The 27,308-nt window shown below is 36.9% G+C and overlaps 1 protein-coding gene across 2 annotated transcripts in view; it reads left to right on the forward strand.

Moving 5' to 3' along the window:
- The window catches only part of il11ra (interleukin 11 receptor subunit alpha), a 61,295-nt gene that overhangs the window by 18,123 nt on the left and 15,864 nt on the right, over positions 1 to 27,308 (forward strand). For both annotated transcript variants that reach the window (XR_009061078.1, XM_057818478.1), the window contains exons 2-6: positions 12,252 to 12,348; positions 18,181 to 18,247; positions 23,686 to 23,855; positions 24,310 to 24,424; positions 24,562 to 24,725. Coding sequence is in view for 1 of the 2 variants with exons in the window: in XM_057818478.1 (XP_057674461.1) it covers positions 12,252 to 12,348; positions 18,181 to 18,247; positions 23,686 to 23,855; positions 24,310 to 24,424; positions 24,562 to 24,725 (613 nt within the window). In the remaining variant the exon portion in view is untranslated. The remainder of the gene's footprint in view (positions 1 to 12,251; positions 12,349 to 18,180; positions 18,248 to 23,685; positions 23,856 to 24,309; positions 24,425 to 24,561; positions 24,726 to 27,308) is intronic.

Raw genomic sequence — 27,308 nt, forward strand, 5'->3', positions numbered from 1 at the left:
TGTAAAAATGTATCTTCAGATATCATAGACTTCTAGTCTTTAACTGTTTGTTTAGCTTTATTCTGTATTCTGCAATGGAATCTAATGTTGGTTTGATATCATTCTACAGAATAAATTAATTTTTTAAATGATTCCCAACTCTACCTCGATTGCAGCCTGGTAATCCAGATAGGGAGATCCACCATCTGCGGCTCCTTTTCAAGGTTTCCTATTTTCCCCTGATGGGGCCTTTGGGTTTTTCCTTGCTCTTTTGGGGGTTCAGACCAGTTGTCATACTGTAATTGTTTGTTAACCGTGGGCCTGTGAAGCCCTTTCAGACATTTGTTAAAATGAAGTGATATACAATGGTACCTTGACATACAGATCGCTTCGACACCCGATCTTTCGATCGCCGACGTAAAATTTGACTCGCATTTGTTTCTACATCCGACGACATGCTCGAAATACGACGGTTGTCTTTTTTTTCCCCACAAGGTGGATTTTCTTGTGAGAGAAATCAAGATGGGTACCAACAATGTTAGTGCAGGTGGTGAAAAAAATGAAAAGGGTGAGGCTTGCAATTAAAATGAAGTTTGAAATGATAGGGAAATATGAGCGTGGTGTCCGCGTCCGTAAACTGGCTGGACAATATGACGGTAGAATGGCTATGAGCTTGGCGGTCCTCCTCCGTTCGCCAGTCTTTATAAGTTAAGGTGACAATTATTATTATTGAAACATAGCCAAAGAAATTGCCAGGTTCGTCAGGTTTTTAATCATTTATTTCAGAACTTGCCTTCACAACATGCCTACAGTCCCCAGCAGCTGACGCCCAACAACAGAACACGGAAAAGTGAAAGAAAAAAACTGTAATAGTCTCTCTAACTCTGTCGTCAGCCATGCGGTGCGTTCAGGTACACCACGCAAAATATATCCGCCATATTAGAACCCGATTCGTTACATTATTACAGGTATTATTACTAGGGTTGTTCCGATCATGTATTTTTGCTCCGATCCGATCCCGATCGTTTTAGTTTGAGTATCTGCCGATCCTGATATTTCCTGATCCGATTGCTTTTTCTTGCTCCCGATTCAATTCCAATCATTCCCGATAATTTTTCCCGATCATATACATTTTGGCAATGCATTAAGAAAAAAATGAATAAAACTCGGACGAATATATACATTCAACATACAGTACATAAGTACTGTATTTGTTTATTATGACAATAAATCCTCAAGATGGCATTTACATTATTAACATTCTTTCTGTGAGAGGGATCCACGGATAGGAAGACTTGTGAGTTTGTATATTGTGACTAAATATTGCCATCTAGTGTATCTGTTGAGCTTTCAGTAAATGATACTGTGGCCATCACAAATGCATGATGGGTAGTGAACCCATGATGGGTAGTGGAACCATGACTGTGTCGTGCTAGCAATTGATATATCTTCTCTGCGTTGGGAAATAACTTAAGGTGTTAAGACAAAGATCAATTGCCACCTTGCTTCCCCACATTGCTTCCCATGATATTTCTAATCATGGGGAGAGGGATTGCAAGGCTTTAGCCAATGAAAAGAACCCTACAAAGGCTGCAAAAATTCACTCTACTCATTTTGCGCTGCCTTTTATCCCCCTATTTAGGTAAGTCGGCGTCATTACAGATTGAGTGCGTCAATGAGTGAGGGGGATGTGCAGTGCATACATTAATTGCGTTAAATATTTTAACGTGACACATTTTTAATAAATTAATTGCTGCCGTTACCGGGATATTATTAATAACCCTACCTTAAGCCTAAACTAAAGACTCTGGATGAGTGTTAACATATTATGTCTGTAACGTTAAATACAACTAGAAAAGGATTTAATTAAAATATATATATATTAAAAAAAGGCATGGCCGATATTTTTTTGCCGATTCCGATACTTGAAAATGACGTGATCGGACCCGATCGATCGTATTCTCTAATTATTACTGTCATTATTATTACCATATTTTTCGGACTATAAGTCGCACCTGAGTATAAGTCGCACCAGCCATAAAATGCCCAACGAAGAGGAAAAAAACATATATAAGTTGCACCGGAGTATAAGTCGCAGTTTTTTTTTGAAAATTTACTTGATAAAATCCAACACATAGAACAGATATATCATCTTGAAAGGCAATTTAAAATAAAAATACAATAGAGAACAACATGCTGAATAAGTGTACAGTATGATAATGTTACATGATGCATGATCAACGAAATGCGAACGTGGCCGGTATGTTAATGTAACATAGGTATTAAGAGTTATTCAGATAACTATAGCATAAAGAACATGCTAACAAGTTTACCAAACTGTCATTGTTACTCCAAAACACCAAAATAACATTTGAAATGATATAATAATGTGTTAATAATTTTACATATAAGTGGCTCCAGAGTATAAGTCGCACCCCCAGCCAAAATATGAAAAAACTGCGATTTATCGTCCGAAAAATACGGTACTATTATTATATTATTATTCCGATTTTTATTCATAATTTATTTGTTTTGCTCTTTGTAATTGCAATTTGCAATAGTAACAGCAGTATTTATTAAGGATTTAGTGTAAGTTTTTGGGCTGTGGAACGAATTAATGGAATTATAATAGATTCTTATGGGAAAATCCTGCTCGGCATACGACCATTTCGACTTACAAACAAGGTCGTGGAACAAATTAACGTTGTATGTAGAGGTACCACTGTACAGTGTATTTTCCAGACTATGAAGCACACTGGATTATAAGGTGCACCATCAAGGAATGAAATAATTTACACACATAAGTTGCACCTGATTATAAGGTGCATTATTGCATCAATGCAGTTTTACTGTTTTATTTATGGTTTTGATCAGGGCATCAAATGTACTTATTTTATGTCTTAAAAGATCTTGTCCTCATGACTCTTTCAGTTCTGAAACCTTTACCCTCGCAAATGTTTGTTATGAATGGCTGGCTTTTTGATGACCAAGTATTGGCCACACTTCCTCAAAAGAATATATGAGTAACTTTGCTGATGCACAATGATCAGGGTTAATTTGAGATTAGTTTACTTCCTGCATATTAATGGATAACTTAGATTCCTTGCTCCTTTGAACTTATATTAATCCAACAAAACCTACTAATTATGACATTATTAGTGCTGAACCAGCAGCAACCCAAGCAAGAATTTGATTGTTTTGTAGACGGAAGTTTTGTTGCTTATGTTTTTATGATGTAATGATTTATGTATGCATATTTTTTATTTATTTTTTACATGTGAGGTTTCAAGGCAGATCCAACTGTGTGTGTGCATTTTGCATTGTGTGAATATCTGGCATATGGTAGCCATCGTGCTCTGGCGGGTGAGCTAAAGGAAATTCCAACATCATAGAATTTAGGCCAAAATACTGCCGCAACACTCACTCAGTCACATAAACACACATGCGCAAAGCACAGATCAGATTCTTGATACATATGCCAAATTAATTCTTTAAAGAGAAACGATACTAGCATCTCAATAAGAAGCCTCCAAGAGTTTGGCATACTGCCGATTCCTTAACGTGCCATTATTCCAAACTTCCCATTTATGGATACTCTGGCCTTTATCTGCAGATTGGCCGAGCTCTATCTCTGTATACATATGGCAACCATTATTTCTCTTGTGTTTAGTTTTTGGCATTTTCTACATGTTGTATATGGCACAATCCTTTGTGGAACACAAACTTGATCTATGAATTCTGTTTTAGCACTGTCTTCCATCAGACATCTGTTCTTCATTTATCCTGAGATTTATATATATCCTTGTTTCTCATACCATGTATTTCTCTAAACCCTAATTGTCCTAACACAAAGAAAACATATTTGAAATATGGTACGTACACCTCATCACATTTTGAAAGTAAGCTTTTGTTTGTTAAATATGATATTAACTTTTTGTAATGGTATTGTCAATTGCCTACTCTACTTTGTAATTTTATTTTTCCTAAAGTAATTTACTTCTTAACATGTTCATATGTTTAATGTTGTTTAGATATGAATGCAGAGACTTTATTCAGAGGCCTAATTCAATTAGTAGTTTTCTACTCATGCTTATGCCATATACCGCAAAAATAAATTGTTTCAGAAAAGTATAAAAATAACCACGAATACTGCTTAAATCCAGCATGTTCAAGTGAGGTGCAAATAAAAAAAATTGTTCTTGTTCGTTTCATGAACTCGTCCACACACATAAATCATTGAGATAAATAGTAGGTAGGCCTACACACAGGGTCAAAGGTTTTGAGACACACTCATAGACAAACTGATTTATTTAACAAATGTAAAGGCAGCCATGACATTTCTGAAGTGTTTCAGATATAGAAGAACAACAGAAAATAACAGTCGTCTATCAGCAGAGTTGTTATCGGCTGAAACGGCCAGATGAGCGTGAATTGGTTTCTGTAGCAACTTGGATAAACAAAGGAGCTATTGTATAGTCACTGTTTACATGGCACACATTTTGGCTTGACCGTCAAATCTTGTTGGTTCAGTGCTAGTGCACATTAAAACTCACACACATGTGCGTGCACGCGCGCACACAGACACAGTTAGCTGATACCAATTTTTTGCTTAAATTTTAATGTCGAACACTGGAAACACTTCCTCATTCACACAGAACAAATGCCAAAGTTAAACATCGATATTGTTCAATAATTTGCGTCAAACTCATAACAAGTACCGATGAAGAGGATATTCTATGTTTGCATTAGTCTGCAAGAGTAAAGCAGCTTTTCTGGAGATCATACAATCTGACTATTGTATAGATACTTGTCCATAGTTTTGTTTGCAAGTCTCATATCTCAGCACCCTTTTTCTTTTTCACCCTCACTGTCTTGGTTTCTGCCTTGTAAAGATGAGTGAATGTGCAGTGGCATGTAACAGAATGAATGACTCAGAGTGGGATTGTGTTGCCATAGAGAGGAACAGTTAAAAGTGAGTACTTTTGAATCAGATTACTCATTGTGCAAGTGTGCATGCAACCTATTTCAGCATAAGGTTGTTTTTGTCATTAAATTAAAAAAAAAAAAAAAAAAAAAAGATCTTTGGGATGTTTTTCTGCTTTACCACTCAAATTTCTGATACAGGCTTCAAGCATGAGCTAATGCTTGACCTCTGTTACAATTCCTCAGCTTTCACTATTGGCCTCTCATGGATGGGTTTAAAACCAATAGTGCAATCGTCTTTTTTTTCCCCTTCCCAGGGTCCCCGTTGAACGAAAGCCCTTTAATTCTACTGTAAATATGATCTGTTAAATATGTGCAAGTGTTACTCTATTTTTGTTCTGCACATTTTAGGCATGAGAATAGTAAATTTCATGCATTAACGTAACCGTTAGAGGTGGGATTCTTGGGGCACCTCACGATTGGATTACGATTCAGAGACTACGATTCAATTATAAATCGATTATTGCTGCACAATCATGTCAGCTGGCTAGCGACATCCATAATAGCTGCGTTGTCTGTAACAACAGAATAGTCCTTGCGATTTGGTGTTTATGATCATTTACAGCACTGCTTAGCAGCTCAACCATATTAGCAACCTTGTTCATTTCTCTTTTTTGAAGCACGTGTACTGTCAGCTTCCACTCATCGGATATGAAATGAGCAGTTACTGGAACAAACAATTCGGGGGCTACAGATGTCCACGCATCACACATAACGGCGACTCTTTCTACATTCGAAAGCGATGACATGATTTCTACTTTCGTCTTCATGTAGAGTGCTGTGTCAGTCAAACGGCGTCGGGATGGGATGACGTACCTCGGCTTGCTTTCAACATTTTTCAAAATCCTCTATTTTATAGAAAATTCTCTCGTAGAATCCAAAATAATTCCAGACGTCTGCTTTTAAATTTATGGGAGCAGGTCTGATCTCACAGAGAGGTTGGTTGGTTAGGTCAGCCATGCTTGTTGCTGTTTTGTATCTAGCGGCATGAGTTGTGGATGTTTACTCTGGGTCCGCTCCTCATTGCGTCCCGAAGACCGCGCTGACTGTGTTTTAGTTCCGCTTCACTTGGCATATTTAAATAATCAAAATATGGATGTTTGTGAATCGTTTTTGAATCTTCCACGGCGATTTGCGAATAATCTTAAGAATTGTAAATTTCACACACCTTTAGCTCTACCATGGTAGTAGATATTTACCACTATGTCTTGCTGGGTGAGATAGAGAAATGTATTTGAAACTATTTGAGACAGTTTGTTGTAAGAATTTGTGTTGATTTTTGTGGAGTTCTGCTGTCAGTAGTAGGAGTGGGACCCTCTTGGTGCCTCACGATACGATACGGTTTGCGATACAAAGCTCACAATAACGATCTGACGATACAAATATTATCGAAACATTGGTCAGGAAATCATTCTATAAGATATTCTAAAAACAACTAATAAATAGAAAAACAAGCTTCTGCTGTGAATTGGAATGAGTTTATCACTAGTCGACGTCCAATCCATTTGAACTGGGAGGGTTGTTCATTCGCTGCCATCCCTCCCACTTCAAACGGATTGAACATCTATGGCCGTCAGTGGTAACCAATGCCAGGCAATGAGGTAATTTTGGGCCATTTATGGTCATTTACCTGTTGATTTTCAGTTACTTCCTGTTGATTTTGGGGTATTTTATGGGTCACTTCCTGTTTATTTTGTGTTACAAAACAGAAAGTGACCTGGGAATCACCCAAATGAATAGGCAGTGACTCAAACTCAACAGGAGGAAATGCCCTAAAATGAACAGCAAGTGACCTGTAAATGCCCTGAAAATCTGACAGAATGACTGTGAATGCTCTGGTTTCGAATGAACGAACATTCCCAGTCTAAATGGATTGGGTGTCGAGCACCATCAAGGCAGCCTTAGAGTTAACAGAGACACTATTATGGTGGAAGATTTTGGTAGCAACTTGTTGGTTTCTTTTTTTTTTTTTTTTTTTTTCTCTCAATAGACATTAGCACCTTTTTAAAACGATATCTCGATTTTTGCAGGAGCATATCGATAACCTTTTGGGATACAAAGTATCACGATATATCACCATTTCGATATTTTGTCACACCCCTAGTCAGTAGTACTTTAAAGTACAAGAGTTTATTTTACTACAGATTTTAGTGTAAGAATGTACAGTAGTAGAATGTTTTGTCCTAATGCCATTCAGTTCATTATTCATTCAATATTATATTGTAATACAATTTGTAATCATAATAAATTAAATGAATAAGAACACAGAGTTTCATCAGGTCTGATTACCAGTTTTTATTCCAGGGTGAGACTCTAGCACACCTATGAGCATGAATAGCAATATAATATGAAATATTTAATATGTTTTAAAGTTGTATGTGAAATGTTCTTTTATTTCCAACAATTGTGTTTTACACTCATAAGTTGTGTATAATAATATAATATAACTTGTGCAGAAATTGTCCTTTCACTTGTGCAAGTTGTTATATTTATGCACATGTACAATATGGATTTTGTATTTGTAAATATAACACTTATTAGATTGATAATGCTTCTCTGAGTTTATTGATTAGGATTACCGGTATGTTTGTTCCTGATAAAACACCAGACCGGTAATAGTTCTTTGCATATACGTGGCTGTAAAAAAGCCTTTTTATGGTTTAGCTCTTGCTATTAGCTTGGATGAGAGTATTCTTCAAATAAGTGTAGACGGAGAGAATGCATGTATATTTAAAATATTCACAACTACTAGGTAACTGCATTGCAATTGTTAGCTTCCATCTCGGTTTTGGCACACTACAGTGCAATTTTCAAACTCACTTCAACAGTGAAAGATGAGATTTTCCACTAGTTTAAAAAATGCCAATGTTGTCGGTTTCTTGGGGGAAAAAAAGGCTCTTTTATAACTGTGGGCTAGCCATATACTGTACAGTACTAAAAAATGTATGATGATTTTCCCATTCATTTTACTTTGAAAATGGTATGTATGTATGTATGTGTAAAAATAACTGCGTTAACGCAAACTCTCTTTGATGCCGTTCATTTTTTAAGGTGCAGTTAATTATACCCCCCCCTCCCCCCCCCCTTCCCCACCTTACTTTGGTCGTCCAGGCAACACATGCCGCTCTCGTGTCCGTCAAAGACACACTATTTTCGGCATGCTTGCCCAAAGAGATGGTAAAATCCTGGTTGTCCGACAAAAATTTATTTTGGGGTTTTAATGACCAAAATGGTGCAGGTTGAGGCTGGTTGATGCCATTGAACTCTCCTGTCGCCACCCATTATTGTAGTTTTCAAACATGTTTGGATGCAAATACAGAGCTGAAACTCGAGGCACTTGGCACCAATTATAAAAGCTAAGCACATTGATTCATTTCTGCGTTAATGGGTTTGCAACTTATGCAAACAATATTGCTGTACATCAATGGCCCACATTAGCAGGATTTTTTGCAGTGTAGTTTGCCATTCAAAATGTTGTATCTTAAAAGAAAATCAAGGTTTTCAATTATGATGTGCACTGGATTATCTGTTTTGCTTTTCTAATGGCATTGTAATGTCGGTCCAAACTACATGAAAACAGTTTTTTCTTTCTGCTAGGGAACTAGCCATTGACTAGCTGATAGCTGTTATCTGCTAAAACCAGCAGGCATTCCAACAGCTTATTCTCTCTGTACATTAACATTTTAAAACAGCTTATTTATAACTCTATAGTCGCGCTCTGCAAGTGTTTTGTAAAGTTTTACACATATCTCTTTTGACAGACTTGGTTATTACATATCGGTGCTGATCAATATTAGACCTACTACCACCCATCACAAACTTATACTACTACAACTACAACTTTAACTACAACTGATGCTACTACTACTATTACTACAACTGGAACACCTGCCCAAACGGCAAAAAAATGTCTGAAGTTTAAATGACTGAACTTACATTCGTCTGCAACTCATTTGGATTTAAACGAGCACAGCAACGTACCAAATAGATGGCAGGCACATAATGTCTCACATTTCTTGTGGCTTTCAAAAAAAAAAATCAAGGTGGCATGGCTAGAGGAGGAGAAGGAATGTAAACACATGAAATTTGAATTTGCTGAGTATGCTGTGAGAAGTTACAGTGCCACCGTGGTGAATGTAACGCCACTATGCCAGGTCATGGCACAGCAATCAAAGTATCTACTTTTAAAATATCTAAATCTCAAGACTTGCGCATTGATCTTAACTTTTATGCTTGTCTTGAATAAGATAATAATAGTTTATTTTTCAATATATACATAAAATGCAACTAAAAGTGCTTTACATGGATCACAATTAATCAACCACTTGAGGCTACTTGTCCATCTAGACAAGTAGACAGAAGAGTTTTAGAAATAAATTTTGTAATGATCAAGGACCTGAGGGTGGGTACTAAACAATATCCAGCTGAAGAAACACAAACTCAAGCAGCCTTCTGCACCAGGGTCACAGGTCACCAGCACTTAGCCTCCGTTGTAGTGGCTTGAGTGCCACACATGGCGACTGAGGACCTCATAAGGCAAAGCCACATTCATGACCAATCAAAGCTCCGAAGGTAGAGGGCTCCTTCTAAGGAAAAACTGAATGTATCAGTAAACTGATACAAAAAAATATTCAACAACAGAACAATGTGAAATATATATCCTTCCTAGCATTGTCTATACTGCTTATTCTCACTAAGATCATGTGTTGGATCTTACCCAAGCTGCCATTGGGCAAGAAGTGGGGTACACCCTTTATATTGCCATGACCTATTGCCATTACAATTGCATACCATTTATACATTTGAACCAGTGTTGTTTTTGGCAGCCATTTTAATTTGCGTCTTAGTCTTAGTCTTTTGGACGAAAATACTTATTAGTCTTAGTTGTTTAGTCATTTCAAAATGTGTTTGTCTTCATCTAGTTTTAGTCAACAAAAACATTTTGTCTAGTTTTCGTCGACAATTCTCAAAATGTTTTTGTCTATAAACTTCAAAAGTTTTAGTCAAGTAATAAATCAATAAATAAATACCGATGAGTAGTCGAAAATGTTTCCAACAAAATCGAATGAACAACAATATACAATAAGAAAATATCGCACATTATGAATTTATGACGGAAACTATGGCAAATTTTCAGCGTGTCATCGTGACGTCATTGTCATCAAAAAATTGTTTGTTGACGAAATATTTTCGTTATCACCATCGTTGACGAAAACAACACTGATCTGAACTGTCAAGAATGTTGTGAGCTGACAAATATTTTCTGGTCCTTTAGGAAATTGAGCATTTTGCTCACTGTTCTCAAAATTTGTTGTGACATACAATACATTAGGGCTGCAGCTATCGATTATTTTCGTAGCCATTTGATCGATGAACTAGTTATTCGAATAATCGAGTAATCGGATAAGGAACATGAAAAACTAAAATACCCGAGCTGAGCCTCAAACGTTATTAAAAAAAAAAAAAAATGAGAATGTATGTACAACAAAAGAACAAATGGCTAATTTACAGAGCAAAAGTCTGCTAGCTTAAATGCTATAAAACGCTAACTTTTTTTTTCGTACAATGCTCTTAACAAATGGTTCGGACACATATTCCCACAGAAAATGGCTAAATATACTTGTAAACTAAATTACGGATGCATTAGAAAACATTATCTCAAACAAAAACTTAGCTTATGTTGGTCTTAAAATGGACCAGCTAGATTCAGCCATGTGAAATGAGGCAGACTAGAGGGCAGTGTTGCCACCCAAATCAATAAAACTCAATGCAAACACTTTCAAAATAAACCATTACAACCCACTTTGATTAAACGAATACTCGAGGCACCAAATATAATTTGAATAATTTTTTCTAATCGAATACTTGAGTTAATCGATTAATCGTTGCAGCACTACAATACAAATGGCTTTAGTTGCAGATTTAAGTTTGAAAGAGTCATAGTCTACTGGCCTTGGACCAGGGCTATCTTCTGTTTTGATGGTCAAAAGCCCTTACTCAGTCCGCTTACACTATCACATCTTTTTAACCTCTTCAATTTGCTGCAGCCCCTTTTTGTGAAGATTGTTTGGATCCCAATAGACCCACCATCATTACATGAGCCAATAATAATACATTGTGTTGATGAACGATTGTTCGTATTTATTTTATAATTTAAAAACTGATATGTTTAGCTGAGCGGCCTTGAGTCTGCCAAAAATCTGAACTGCACTGCAGCTAGTCATCATACGATGTTTGGAAAAGTGTCAGCTTGACAAATAAACTTTAGTGTATGAGAAAATAATAAGCCTTCCCTTGATTGAGCCCAATTGCATGTTTCATAAACAACATCTCTGAACTAGAAAAAAATATATACTGTTCAGTATTGTAATGTTGAGTCTTTTAGTCTTGTGTAACTGTTGGGTAAACTTTGCTACAACATTTTAATGAGGATAACTGTAATTCCTGAAGTAAATGGAAGATGAATGCTCCCAATACTATAAATGATGTCATGCAGTTCGAAAACTTTTATGTAAAGACACGTTTCGAAAGTAGAGCTGAAGTAGAGGCTGCAGTATTATGTCCAACATGTTCATCACAGTTATTTTGATCAACTTATATTATGCTCTCAGCTCCATTTTTTGTTATACTTTTTTCTCTCACCACTTAATATATAGGCAGCTTAACTCATTCACTCCCAACAATTTGTCAAGACACCCCTTTCTTTCAAGTGCCACAGAATATTGTGTTTTATGGCTATATGAACACAGAATTTTCAAAAAGAAGGGTTTGTTTCTACTTTTTCATTCTTTAGTAATGAGCAGTTGAACATCATAAACAACATTGTTTATGTCTTTGATTATGAGTTAAGTTGTATGTGCTCTCCCCCTAGTTGTTTGCTAAAAAACTATTGAGAAGGTGCTTGATTAAATGTGAGTAGAGCCCACGTTTTAAATGTCATAAATACCCAACAATAATATTGATTATGGCTGCCATTCAACAATTGTGATCTTTATTAAAATGTTAATTTTGCAGCTCTTCTCTAAAGTACAAGCTCATTACCTATCTCTCGAGCTGTATGATATGGACAAAATGTAATATTCATATATAGTATTATAATATATTAAAATAATTTTCCATTTTTGTAACAATATACAGCCTGTTTTTTTTTTCTTTTTGAATGCACACGAATTCATTTTACATTACATTACAATATATTTTATCACTCTATATTTGTATATATATGTACAAGGCTATAGATAAATTGTTAGTCTTAACACCTCATGATTATACCTTCTGTGTCTTTGCAGATGCCCGGTCTTTTGTCCAGTCCTGGGAGTCTGACAGTCATCTGGTTTTTATCTTGGCAGCTGTGTTTCAGTGGTGCTCAGATTTGGACTAATGAAGGTAAAACACACTTCAAAGGACATGCACTGCTCTTCTTAATCACAGATTTATTTATTTAACAATACACTTGCAAAGCATGCACACACCTTCTGTAGTTACAATATGTCCATATACAGGGAGTTTTTAAAAATTACTGGCAATATCATGTGTTTTCTTTGTTGAATAAACACCATAAAACACTGACACATGCTTAGAACACCCATATTTTAATCTTGAGCAACCACAAATTATAAATGGTCTTATATTTGTATAGTGCTTTTCGACCTTAAAGGTACTCAGTGTTCTTTGTCACTATTTCCTTATTCACCTATGGATGACGCAGCATCAGAAGCAATGTGGGGTTCAGTTTATTGCTCAATGACATTTTGACATAGCCAACAGGGTAGGGGAATTGAACCCATAACCTCTGGGTTGTATAACTAGTAGTTCACCACTGAGCCATGCACCCACGACTCTGTTCATTGTTATATGCTTCTCCAGTTTATAATTCACAATAAATTTATTGTTGATTTTTTTCCCTTTCTCAGTATCTCTGTAATCTGGTATTGAGAAATTCTTTATTGCCGAGACCCTTTTTTCCCCCTCATTTATTAATGTCTCTCTAGTGTCTGTTCTCCCCATTCCTTTTAAGTGAGCCAAGCTGAGGTTAGATTATTTATTTCATCTAAAAAGAATACTGGCCCTTAGCCCTTGGAGTACCCCCCCCCCCCCCCCCCAATAACCCTCACAACTCTTTTTCATTTTTTTGAGAGACTGTTGTGAGTTTTGTTAAATTGTTTTCAACATAGAAAGGCATACAGCTTTCCTTAAGTTTGAGTGAAAGTTTATTTCTGTAGATGTGCATTTGTGGTTGTGTATACTAGAGGCGTGCAAAATTTCCGATTCTTAGATTATTCGCGATTCGGCCATGGAAGATTCAAGAACGATTCACAAACATCCAAATTCCGGTTATTGAATTATACCAGGTAAGACAGAAGTAAAACACAGTCAGCCCAGTCTTTGGGACGCAATGAGGAACGGACCGAGAGTAAATATCATGTTCAACTCATGCCGCTAGATTAAAAAAAAAACAATCATACCTGACTGCAGCCGACAGCCGCTACAAACAACGCCCAGTTGCCAATTGCTACAAACATACGGCTACAGTAGATATATATGTAGAACTAGATGCAAAATGACAGACGCCGGCGGTGTTAGAACATGTATTATTGAACCGAGATGCAAAATGACAGACTTTCCGGCGTTAGTAAACAGCCGCCATCTTAAAGCAGTACTAAAGCAGTGACTTCTCTAGAAGGTTCTGTTGTAGCGAACGTAATTAACTTTTTATCTAAAATACTCCTAAATTGGCAGAATCTTGTCTTGAATCTATCTTTAAATGATGACTTAGTTTTAAACTTTGACAAAAGTAGACAGAAGGGAAATTATGGAATAACGGGAGCAATTTTAACAACTGTAACAGTTGATTCACAACATTAAATTAATTGAATGGAGTTTAAAGCTGCTGATACAGAATGGGGACTGGAGTATTTTATTTACTGTTATTTTTGTATATTTGTTTACTGTTATATGCTAACTTGATAGTGAAATAGTATATTGGTTTAGCCTGAGAGGATTTTTTAACAATTTTGGAACTAATGATCCCTAATTAATCTCAAACTCGCCATTGACACCTTGCGGTGTATTTCAATCATTACCTTAGAGATTGGTATAGCCTTGTAAAGACCTTTCTAGTTTCGGAGAGAACGGAATAGTTTTTTTGTTGTTGTTGTGAACTACAGTTCCACACAAACATACATCGAGATCTCATTTAGCTTAGCAACTGGAGGCGTGAGGCCCATTTTTCAATTGTCAAGGTTTTTATAACATCTGCCATAGGACGCGTTCAGAGTTTGCCACAAAATGCTCACTGTCGCCAGGAATGCACCCTCCCAAGGGGTTTCAATCTGCGCCTTTCAAACAAAATTTCTTTATTTTATATAATTTACATTTCTATATACATGTAAACATTAATGAAATATAACGTTTGTTGTCATTGGTTTAGTATTATTTATGAAATAAATTCCCCAAAAAGTTAAGAAATGTGATAAACTGCGAATGAATGTCTTTTAGCCACCTCAGACTGCCACGTTTTAGGCTAAAACAGCCAAAGTTACGTAGAACCTTGCAAGGGCAATCCACCCCGACCTTCCGTGTGCTTTTGCTCGCATATAGTGCGCCCAGGGCGTCTCGAAAGCTGGGAGGTTCATCGCTGTATTTTCATCTAAACAATGCTCGAAAAGGGCCATGGCGGGTTAACAGTCTTCACACCACCTCAACATGCCCTATATTGGTCATTAAAATCCAAAATGCACTTTTGTCTGAAAAGCAGTATTAGACTTGTCTTGAAGTCCAAGCTGCAAGCGAGGGCAAGGCCATATTTAATCACTTGTTTAAAAAAAAAAAAAATTATGGCATCAAAGGAGGTTTGCTGTATCTCCGTTATTAACGGGTTAACTGATAGCACTAATATATAATATTCAGTATATATTTAGAATCTGGATACTTGTGCATGTGCTGTGGCACTTTTGCCAAAGGCAAAATCAGATACGAGTTGAGCGCTGCAGGTTTGGGGAATAATGTGCTTGACTGCCAATAAACCATAAGTACAGACATTCAAATCAGCCAGCACTGCACTACACCAACCATTGTAAACATGCGCACACACCTTCAAGAACCGAACCAAATGATGAAAATGTATTAACTTTGGGTTTCAGAAAAAAATCAGTCAAAATGTTGAGAATTCTACTCACCAAATACTTTGGTGGAAAAACTACAGAAATAAATAGTTAAAGCAACTAAATTACAATGAACCCCAGTAAAGAGGAAATTAGTCCTGGGGCCTAAACATTCTTGCAGCAGCACCAGATTTTACAAAACAATCGACTCTTATCTCTAACATCTGTTTAAATGTTGTCACTTTTTAATTTTTTAAAAATTATTATTATTATTATTATTATTTTTAGTTATTATCATTTTTTAAAAATATTTCTTTATTTTTTAACCTGTCCTAGTTATTTGCATGGACATGCATAAAGGTAGATCTGGATATCTTTTATTGCTGGAAAAGTTTTAATGCAGTCTGAAATGCTCCCTTTGTGGTTGATTGTATTTTATTGTTTATGAAAATGCCCATGGACAGAAAAAAGGATTATGGGGATTTATTTATCACAGGAATTATGATGGTTTTATACCAAAAACTAAGCAATCCCTATATGTATCTCCTGGTAGGTATGCTAATGCCAAGATCTCATTTTGTGAACAAATTACTTTTTTTTTCTCTTGGCCTATTCCTCTTGCCTAGTGTCTAATTACAATAATATAGTCAACAGTATTATTTTGTTCATACCAAAGATAGCATACAGAAGAAATGACATGGAACTTAACACATTTTGAGTTTTGAAGAAAAAAATGTGCCTCTGGAGTGGGGCACTGAGGTTGTGAATTAATTAAATGTTTGTGTGCTTAGCCCTGTGCTGGCTGTCAAATATTTTTCCACTCGTGATGTGCTGTAAAAGCCAACTTTCATATCAGGTAGTAATTCAAACATACGCACTTTATACTGAAGATATCGTATCCACTTGGCAAATTACTGAATTCAATAAAAATATTTATTCAGGTGGTACACACTGCCCTTAGTTTTGCACTAGATCTTGCTTACCCACTAATTGAATATGTAAAACACTTTGGCATAGATACTTTGACCACATTATAAATACGAGCTTTTTCATTTCTTGAACATAAAGTTATCTGTCGGCTGCAACTACATAGTGTTTTGAAAGAAGCGTTGAATAAATACTCTTTGTGATTTGGAGCAGAAATAATTGAATTAACATGCATGGTGTGCCAAGTTTTTTCAACACTGTCAAATGGCCTTCACGATGGACCTATTTATATGCTAACAGAAATCCAAATTCTGCTTAAATCCTGAGACAAAACTCAGAAATTGCCTTAAACCAGGGCATAAAACAATCTGTGTTTATATTCTGTAGTTAGTCTGTCCTAAGTAATGAATACAGTTACAATACAGTAGTTCTGATATTACCGTATTTGCCCGAATATAGGGCGGCCCTGATTATAAGATGAACCCCTCTTTTTCAAGACTCAAGTTTGAAAAGAAGACTTTTTGAACACCAAATTAATTTTTATACAGAAAATAATTAGAGTACATCTGAAACAAATGATTATAACAATATATTTCAGAGAAAAAAGCATGTTATTTTGCCTCATTCAAATCTTAATATCTGAACATTTAAATATGTAAACTAAAGTGCAATCACATTCGTAAATGAATGGCTTCTGGTTTTTGAAATGTAAATAAACCAATCTGTTGTGATAAAACAACAAAATTGCATTAACTCCATGAACCATCAAAGTGAAGTCTTAAAACAATTCTGAATAAGGAAAAACATTGCAATAAAATAATGCAAACTGGATAAACTAGTAGCTGAGATCTGTCATGACAGAACATCGCTTCAATGATATCTGGCGCCATCTAGGGTCGTGAATGGGGAGAGTAGCTGAGCTCTGTCATAACAGAACATCGCTTAAATGATATCTGGCGTCATCTAGCGTCGTGAATGGGTATAATGTCTAGACCGCAAATATAAAATGACCCCCTCTTTTTCAATCTTATTTCAATGCAAAAAAACACAGTCTTATATTCGGGCCAAAACGGTATGTTGTTGCTATCCAATACAAAATATGAACAGATGTACAATATCTCTTTATACCCTAACAATGGTTCATTAAAAGTCAATGGTATCTATTGATGGCGTTGCACGTTCAATCCATTTTGACTGCCAGTACTCCCGTTCAAAATGAATCGGAAATCTAGCACTAAAACATGAGCATTCAAGGCAGTCTCCCTAATTTTGATTAATTGAACATCATTCTCAGTGGCAAGTAATGAGTTAACAGTCAAGTCTGTATTTCACGTTTCGACCATTTGAACATAATAAGCAGTTGAAAAGAAATGCATGGATTATTTAGTGTTGATTTTGATAATCTCACTTATCTAAGCACCTTTATTCATACTGTAGATTTATATGTTCTTTACAGAAAACTGTGGACAAAAACATTTACAGTACATTTTTTGCTGGGGTCTTTCTTCTGGAAAGATTTTTCTGGCTTTAATAGCTCAAATATCTGTTATCAAAGGTTCAATATGGAATTTTTAGTGTTAATTTAAAATACTTTTCTGCTCCATGCATGCTTCACCAATGCCCTGATGAGTACACAGAGCCTCCGCCCAGTCTCCGCTTGGCAAAAAACAGTTTTCTAACCTACTTTTCTAATGAACTGAACACTTGCTACTAACAGTGAACAGTTGTGTTAGCTGTTTTTACGTTTCTGGTGCTGATTTGATGGCCCAAACGCTCGTTGCTTTAAGTTCGTGCTTCTACAAGCATGCGCACCATGCACGAGTTTAACACAGGCTACACTTATACTTTAGGCAGTCGTATGGACAAAATCCATATAGCACCTTTAATGTCTCAACTTTTATTAGCTACTTTAGTACCAGTTAATTACTGCTGTATTTGCCTTAAATGATAACACAGATAAGATTCTAAAAAACAAACATGCAGAGATATTTTATTGGAATTCAAAGTCCCCTGAGCTTGGTGCCTGAAGGACCCCTAGCCTTCTTTGGTCATGTTTTTGTATCCCAACTGTAAACTGCCACACATATATCATAGTAATACAGACCAAGCTGACACAAAATACGACTGCTTGCAGGTCAGCTAGACAGGCCGTGTGCTTTAATGTTTTATGTGATCTTTGTGTTTGCAGTTTCGAATGTACAGTACGGACACCTGGACTCTAATGTGACACTGGCATGTGGAAAGTCACAAATTAAGTAAGGAATTTAAAACTTGTGTTTGTGTTGTTGTGTTTTTTTTTTTTTTTTTTGCTACCATGTTTTTATAACAGTCAGGGATTTTTCAACTAAGGTAATACTTTTTCTTTTACAGGGTTAGACATACGAACGCTTCGACACACGACCTTTTTGACATCCGACGTAAAATTTGACTCGCCATTTGTTTGTACATCTGACGACATGCTCGAACTATCATGATTTATGACAGTTTCTTTGTTTTCCCGCAACGGCTGATTTTCTTGTGAGAGAAATCAACATAGGTTCCAACAATGATAGTGCAGGTGGTGAATAAAGGTAAAAGGTGAGGCTTACTATTGAAATTAAGATAGATGATAGAAAAATATGAGCGTGGGGTACGCATCCGTGAACTGGCTCAACGTTACGGCCGTAGACGAGCTATGATCTCGGCGGTCCTCTTCCGTTTGCCAATCTGTATGAGTTAAGGTGGCAGTTATTATTATTGTAACATTGACAAAGAAATCGCCAGCTTCCTTAGGTTTTTGATCATTTATTTCAGAACTTGTACAACACAACATGCCTATTGTCCGTCGCAGATGAATAAGTGAAGTAAAAGTAAAATGTCCTCCCTCACTCTGGCGTCAACCACGCAGTGCATTCAGGTACACCACGCAAAAATATATCTGCCACATTAGAACCTGATTTGTCACATTATTACGGGTGTTATTATTATCATTACAATTATATTACATTCCGATTTGTATTAATAATTTATTTGTTTTTCCTCTGTGTAATTGCTATTATCAATAATAATAGCAGTATTTATTAAGGATTTAGTGTAGGTTTTCGGGCTGTGGAACGAATTAATTAAATTTTAATCTATTCTTATGGGAAAATCCTGCTCGACATACGACCATTTTGACTTACAAACAAGGTCCTGGAACGAATTAACTTCACATGTAGAGGTACCACTGTTATAGTAAATCAATTTGAAATTCCAAAGAATCAAACTACCGTATTTTTCGGACTATAAGTCACACCTGAGTATCAGTCGCACCAGCCCAAAACGGCGCAATGAAGAGGAAAAAAAAAACATAAGTCGCAGCGGAGTATAAGTTGCATCTTTTGGGGAAATTTACTTGATAAAATCCAACAATAGAACAGATATGTCCTCTTGAAAGGCAATTTAAAATAATACAATAGAGAACAACATGCTGAATAAGTGTACAGTATGATAATGTTACATGATGCATGAACCACGACATGGGAACGTGGCCGGTATGTTAACATAACATAGCTATTAAGAGTTATTCAGATAACTATAGCATAAAGAACATGCTAACAAGTTTACCAAACCATCAGTGTCACTCCAAAACACCAAAATAACATGTGAAATGATATAATAATGTGTTAATAATTTTAAAAAACTGCGACTTATAGTCCGAAAAATACGATACTTTTATCATGAAATTGGTTTCTTTACAAATGGCCAAACTTAGTTACCAGTCATGGATGCAAAAGAACTGTGCACTCAGATAGCCTCCTGACTACCAGAAAGGAGAAAAAAAATACTGTCCAACGGAGCAAATTAGAGGCAATGATGACCAATGTTCACTTGGAAAGTTATATAATTAAGAAAAAAAATTAAAGGGGTGGAGGTATGGTAGGTGACTGGTTAGCATGACACCTCACAGTTCTGAGAGCAAGGATTCAAATCTCAGGCTTCTGTGTGGAGTTTGCATGTTCTGCTTGTGCCTACATGGCTTTTTCTGGCTGATGGAACACTCTGTTGGTATGTTTGTGTGAGGGAAATATTGTTTGTTTATATGTGCCCTGCGATTGACTGGCAACCAGTTCAGGGTGTACTCTGCTTCCTGCCCATTGTTAGCAGGAATAGACTCCAACACCCTTCAACCCTTGTGAGAATAAGTGGAACGGAAGATGAAATAATTCATGTATTTTACGGATTTGTATGGAAATGCTGTAAGTCAACAATGTTTCAAGACAAAAATATGTCAATGAGAATAATTATATTCTTATATAATTACACTCTTTCCATCAGATGCATTTTCACTGATGAATGCCTACCGGTATTTTTTATTTATTGTAATGAGAACGAGAATTACCAAAGCCCAACCCCTTCATACTTGGTATCATTAAAAAGCCCCAAATGTCTTCTGTACCTTAGATAGCAAAAACTGTCAATTCAGAACTGTACTATGTTTGGCAGACATCGACTTTTTACTAGTGCTGTCAAAATTTTCGCGCTAACGGGCGGTAATTAATTTTTTAAATTAATCACGTTAAAATATTTGACGCAATTAACGCATGCACGGAATGACCCGTTCATGTGTTGCCTCAAACAATTTACAACGACGCCGTTTTAGCACAGTGAGAGCATAAAGGCAGAGAAACGCGAGTGGACACAGGCGTTCATTGGAACGCGCCTTTTATTGGCATAAGCTTTGGCAAGTCTTTAACAACAAACATAACTGTTGTGGCGAACGACGTTGGGAAGAATGCCAGGAGACGATCTTTTTCTTAACAAGCTTCATTGAACACAACACAGAACATATACCATTTGCAGCCACCACTGACAGTCATGGTTGCCCAACTTCCCATCATGCATTTGGGCAGAACAGGAAAGTCACTACAGTATCATTTAGTGAAAGCACAACAAAATAATATTCCTATCTCTCAAAAAAAAAATGTTCACAAAAAGAAAAGCGCTCAATGCGAAGAGAACTGGCATTCCCAATGAAAAGAGCAATGCAAAATACACATAAAACTTACTCAGACTTTGCCTTGCCTAGATCTCTAATTAATTTAAAACTCACCATTGACACCTTGTGGTGTATTTCAATCACTACCTTACGTAGTTAAAGACACTGTGGAAGAACGGCGGGGAGCCAATCTGATGTCCCGCTCGGCGACGTCAACAATGGCAAGCTATTAGTTTATTTTTTTTATTGAAAATTTTACAAATTTTATTAAAATGAAAACATTAACAGGGGTTTTAATATAAAGTTATTATAACTTATACTCAGATTTATCTTTAAGAACTACAAGTCTCACTATTCGTGGACCCCTTTAACAGAAAGAATGTTAATAATGTTAATGCCATCTTGGGGATTTATTGTTATGATAAACAAATACAGTACTTATGTACAGTATGATGAATGTTTATGTCCGTCTTGTGGCTTATCTTTTCATTCCAACAATAATTTGCAGAAAAATATGGCATGTTTTAGAGATGGTTTGAATTGCGATTAATTACGATTAATTAATTTTTAAACTGTGATTAACTCAATTAAAAATTGTAATTGTTTGACAGCCCTACTTTTTACAAATGTCCTCCACATAGGACACATTTAAACTAGTAGTTAGAGGATAGGTGGTATCCTGCAAATTTATCCTGAGGTGAATCATTGTCTTGAAGAAATTAATCATGCTGCTGGTTGCCAGGCAGTGGCAGGGCACAGTCAAATCCTCGTATAGACCTTAGACATATGCCTCATTTTTACCCTCATGAAAGCAAGTGCATAAAGTGCCTGTAATTCCTTTTGTTGTGAATAAATGTATAACGGGTACCTACATGTATCTCTGTAGAAATCTTACAACAGCACAGTAGACCAGACGTGGCATCTCAGGGGTACACAATAAGGAAAATTAGCCACTAGCCCATTTTGAAGTTTACTGGTCCCACTATCAAAACCACTGGCCCAAGTGAACGAGTCAGTTATTGATCCCAATAATCACGAAAAAGAACAATTTGGTTGAATAACATGAATTTGCATGAACGTTTTTTAGGTAGTTTTAATGGAAAGTGCAACAAAACTGTGCAAAAACATGAATCTAGTGCAAATAATCCTATTCCAATTCCATAACCCAATCTGTAATCATTTCATAATCACTTCAATATAGCAACAATTTTTCTTGGGAGCTCTAGGTAGAGGCTAGCCCGTGAGAGAGCCTCGTGCCTGGCCGTAGGTTTCCTGTCTTCCCCATACCGCCCTCTGGAAGTTTCCCCCAACTCGGTTGTCGTGGCAACAATTTAGAAGTCAAAGAGATGACTGAGGCAATTATGGGTAACGATTTTCAAGCCAGACCGTTGTTATGACGATTTTATTTTCTCCATAGTCACAAGGATGAATTATCACATGTTATACCATAGGTTTCATACTCGTTAACTTTTCTCTAACTTACTTGGCTGCATATGCAGATATTGATCTGCACATTCTTGTCTCATCGTAGCTGAGCCAATATCAGCGGTCTGCCCACTCGAGCTGAAACTTTCTCTCCCTTCTCTTTTCATATTGGATTTCGCTGTCCTTGAACTCCTCCGGTGACTTTCTGTTTCGTGAGTGGTCTTTTTACCCCCGGTGCCAGGTTCTTGGGGTTTCAGAAACACGTCGTCCTCTAGGTTGTAGTTTAGGTGGTTACTGAAATACTGACAATCAATCAGCAGCAGTAATCAGGTTGCGTGCGTACATACAGGAGCGGCCGAGCAAACGAGGCGTATTTGCGCCCCACGGAGAGCAACAGCTGGCTGCATACACTGTAAGGTTGTCTTTGATTGGGATAGTGTAACGTCATTAAAACACTGAACCCCTGGGAATTACCGTATTGGCCCGAATATAAGACGGTGTTTTTTGCATTGAAATAAGACTGAAAAAGTGGGAGTCATCTTATATTCGGGGTCTAGACATTATACCCATTCACGACGCTAGATGGCGCCAGATATTGAAACGAATGCTGAACTTGAGAAGTAATGTTCTGTCATGATAGATCTCAGCTACTCTCAAGTTTAACCAGTTTGCATTATTTTATTGCAATGTTTTTCCTTATTTAGATTTGTTTCAAAACTACAGTTACAGTTAGACCTCACTTTGATGGTTCATGCAGTTATTGCAATTTTGTTGTTTTATCACAATAGATTGGTTTATTTACATTTGAAAAACCAGAAGCCATTCATTTACGAATGTGATTGCACTTTAGTTTACATATTTAAATGTTTAGATATTAAGATTTGAATGAGGCAAAATAACATGCTTTTTCTCTCAAATATATTGTTATAATCATTTGTTTCAGATGTACTGTAATTATATTCTGTATAAAGATTAATTTGGTGTTCAAAAAGTATTTTTTCAAACTTGAGTCTTAAAAAAGAGGGGGTCATCTTATAATCAGAGCCATCTTATATTCGGGCCAATACGGTAATATGAAATAAGATTTTTTTTTTAATCGACACATTATTTTTTACTGCCCCTATCGGGCCAGTGGTTGGAGCATTCTGGTGGCCCTGACGGTTTTAAAAGTATGTCCGGGTCACCGGGCCATTTATATTTTTGACCTCTACATCTGTAAATTAGAATTTTACGGCACAGAGAAAGTGTTGCTGATACCTGTTATAAACTTTTCGAGAGATTTCGTCCCAGAATTAATAAATTGTTCTTCAGGAGGATACCGGTGGTGTGGCATCTCAATGGCAGCCGGGCGTTACCATGGCACGGAGTAACATCAGATGGCTCGTTAGTCCTGCTGCACGTCAACCTTTCAGCCCAGGGCAACTACAGCTGCTATGACAACCAGGGGCTCCTCCTTCACTCTATCAAACTAAGACTGGGCTGTAAGTGGTGTTTTGTCACAAGGTGTCATTTAGAGTTTAGAGAAATTGATGCACCATAGTTGAGCAGTGGTGCACTACATTAGTGTCTGCTCTTTAGAGCTTTATTATACTCTGTAAGCTTTTATTCAGTGAGAGCTAGGTCATCTCTGAAATGGCTCGTTTTACTCATTCCATCTATTTTCAAAGCTAGTTTTCTTTATTGAAACAGTGACAGACTGCTGTTGGGCCTTAAAAGCTTGTGTTATTTTCACCAAAATGACAAAAAGTCACTTTCCTGTGACTGTCTCTAAAAGGAAATGGCTCCTGAAGTGGCTTGCTTTCTGATGGAGAGGAAGCCAAATACATACAATTTGTGTTTCATCGTAGTGTTTCTTAGTACTAATTCTTCTTTTTTTTCTCAAGGATTATACACCCTTTAAATGTACTAATTAGGAACTTCCTCTTCTTCTTCCAGTTCCCCCTGGGCGGCTTAATATTTCATGTCAAGTTCCTAATCACAGTCATGTTCGTTGCTCTTGGAACGAAACAGTGAAGAGCTTCCTTCCAGTCAAGTACAACGCCTCCTTCAGGTAAAAGTTAATTACTGCAACTCAACACCAACATAAACTATTTGCAGTGACCACTTGGTTTCAGTGTTTGGGTTTGAACATTTGTAGATTAAATGTTTTCTAATTTTGAAGTCAGCCATATTATTGTCCTTTTCAAGGGGGGTTGGCCACAAATGGCAGACTTGTGTTGTGAATGCATCCCACAACTACTGTGATGTAGAGGACCCACCTTTCTGGGACAGGATACACACACTTAATATCACAGCGTCCAACGCACTTGGGTCCAAAACAACGGATGCCCGCTTTAAATTGGAAGCGCTCTGTAAGTATGGATGTTTTTTTTGGGGTGAGAAAATGACTGAATTTTTTTGGGACTATAAGCCAACACATTGGTCCCCCACTTTTTTAACGCTGCAATTTATCTTCAAGTATCTTCAAATTTATAGATTTTTATAGGCTAATGAGCTGCATGTCTTTTAATGTAAATATCCTATAATACAATGTGTAAACCTGTGATTTATAGCCCAGGTCAGCCTATATACTGTATGAACATACTAGTATATAGTTTTCTTGTAAAAATATTGCGGGTGTAGCTTATTAGAGGTGTGCGAAATTTCTGTTTCTTAGATTATTCGCGATTCGGCCGTGGAAGATTCGAGAACGATTCACAAAAATCCAAATTCCGATTCCAAGGCTGAGGGGCAACGGGGTGCCCTCACTCCAAAGGCCCATGCCCAGAAGGGGGGACGAGTCCAGCTTGGAGTAGAAACTTTGCATGTTGATCAAAGGTGGCTGTTTGGTCGGACAAACTCCAAAGAATAATAATATGGGACAATAAATTTGAAAAGCATATTCTTGATTAGAGGTGTGCAAAATTTCAGAGTCTTAGATTGTGCTCTATTCGGCCATGGAAGACTCGAGAACATCCAAATTCCAATTATTGAAATATGTCTAGTAAAGCGGAACTAAAACACAGTCAGCGCGGTCTTTGGGACGCAATGAGGAACGGACCGAGAGTAAACATCATGCTTGTCATTAACAGGTAATGACAATGCCGAACTCACGGCTCTGGCTCAATCAAATGCTGCTACATAAAATAAAAATAATAATAATAATAATAAAACCTGACTGCTGCCGACAGCCACTACAAACTACGTCCACATAATGCTACGGTAGATATCACATGTATAGAGAACTACAGTAGATGCAAAATGACAGACTTGCCGGCGTTCGTAAACAACCGCCATCTTAAAGCAGTAGACGTCCCTGGAAAGCTGTTATAGCGAACCTTCCAAGCGAACCTAATTAACTTTTTATCTAAAATACTCCGAAATCTTCAAAATCTTGACTTGAATCCATCTTTAAAACAGTTTTAAAACTTTCACATGTTGAAAGTAGACAAAATGGAATTATGGAATAACTGGAGCAATTTTAACAAAGCGCTATATAAGTATAACACCATAACACCATAACCATAACTTTAACGGTTGATTCACAATATTAAATTAATTGAATATAGTTTAAAGCTGCTGATACAGAATGTGGACCTTAGTATTTTTAATTTACTGTTTTGAACTGTTAACTTGATACTGAAATAGTCATTTATTTAAGCCTGAGAGGATTTTTGTACAATTTTTGTAACTAATGTACGAAACATTAAAAGCAGCTCATAGCTGGGTGGGGGGAGGGGGGTGCATCAATAATCGATTTATAATCGAATCGTAGCCTCTGAATCGTAATCGAATCGTTAGGTGCCCAAAGATTCCCAGTTTATAGTCCAAAAATTATGGTATGTGCATGTCTACAACCTTGTCTCTTTACTATTTATCCTTAATTGGGTTGTCTATAAGCTCGAGCCTATGGGGCAGTTTACATGGCGACTGCGACACAAAGACGCAATGACTGAGTTACGGACTCGCCTCGCGTGCATATGGTGCCGGCGAAGACAGAAGGCGAAAACGAAAAATTCTGAATCCTGCCTCCAACGTGAAAGAATCCTATTGTGGGGGGTTGAGGGGGGCTTCCTCGGCATGCATATCAAAGGCTCCTGCCGCGCGAGACCGCGCTGTTAACGTCAGCACTCGTACACTCACATTGGGCGTGCGCAGCGCTGCTACTAAACATTAAAAACAGCAAATATGGCGGAATGTCAGCTTTAATTTACTGTTTTAATAATATTTTTAAATTAAATATGTTGAACGTTTCAATTTTTGTGCCTTTTTTAACAAAAGAAAAATGACATCGCTTCGAATGGGTGGGCATATTTTTTTCCGGGCTGAGGGAGTTTGGTGGGGTCAAAGTGCATCATTCTCTGTCGCCCGGTAATTCTGCACTGCCCCCTAGGGCTTGGCATGAATACTATATCGTTTTCATGCGCAATTGCGATATTGTTCAAATGGAGACGCAAATGCAAATTTGAAATTTTTCGTATTCTCAGAGAGTCACCATGTAAACGGCCCCTATACCACCTGATATTTGACTGGGAGGCAGTAGTACACTTTTGACTGTTAAACCTATGACACACAGTCTTCATTCAACCTAACCTGAATGTTTAGGTAAAATATGATATAGGAAAAAGCATGAGTGAGTGAAAGAGGACCCGTGCAATATAATCATATAATCTGCATTTTATACTGTAACTGTGGATTTACTTTATCGTCACAGCATCTTCAAGACCAGTATACCTGTAGTTGACTATTATTGCTTGGTTTTACTTTTAATCTCTCTTTTCTTCAACTGATATGTGAACACATTTTCAATTAAATGTGATATTGGCAAGGGGATGTTGACATTACTGTATGTATCTGAAGCCCAAGCACAGTTTTGGCCTGTGATTTAGCAATAACGTAGAGAAACTTCTTTTACCACTTTTGTCTCAAAGTCTCTTTGATTCATAGTTTTTTTA

This window comes from Corythoichthys intestinalis, chromosome 17 (genome assembly GCF_030265065.1).
Source record: "Corythoichthys intestinalis isolate RoL2023-P3 chromosome 17, ASM3026506v1, whole genome shotgun sequence".
NCBI classification, from domain to species: Eukaryota; Metazoa; Chordata; class Actinopteri; order Syngnathiformes; family Syngnathidae; genus Corythoichthys; species Corythoichthys intestinalis.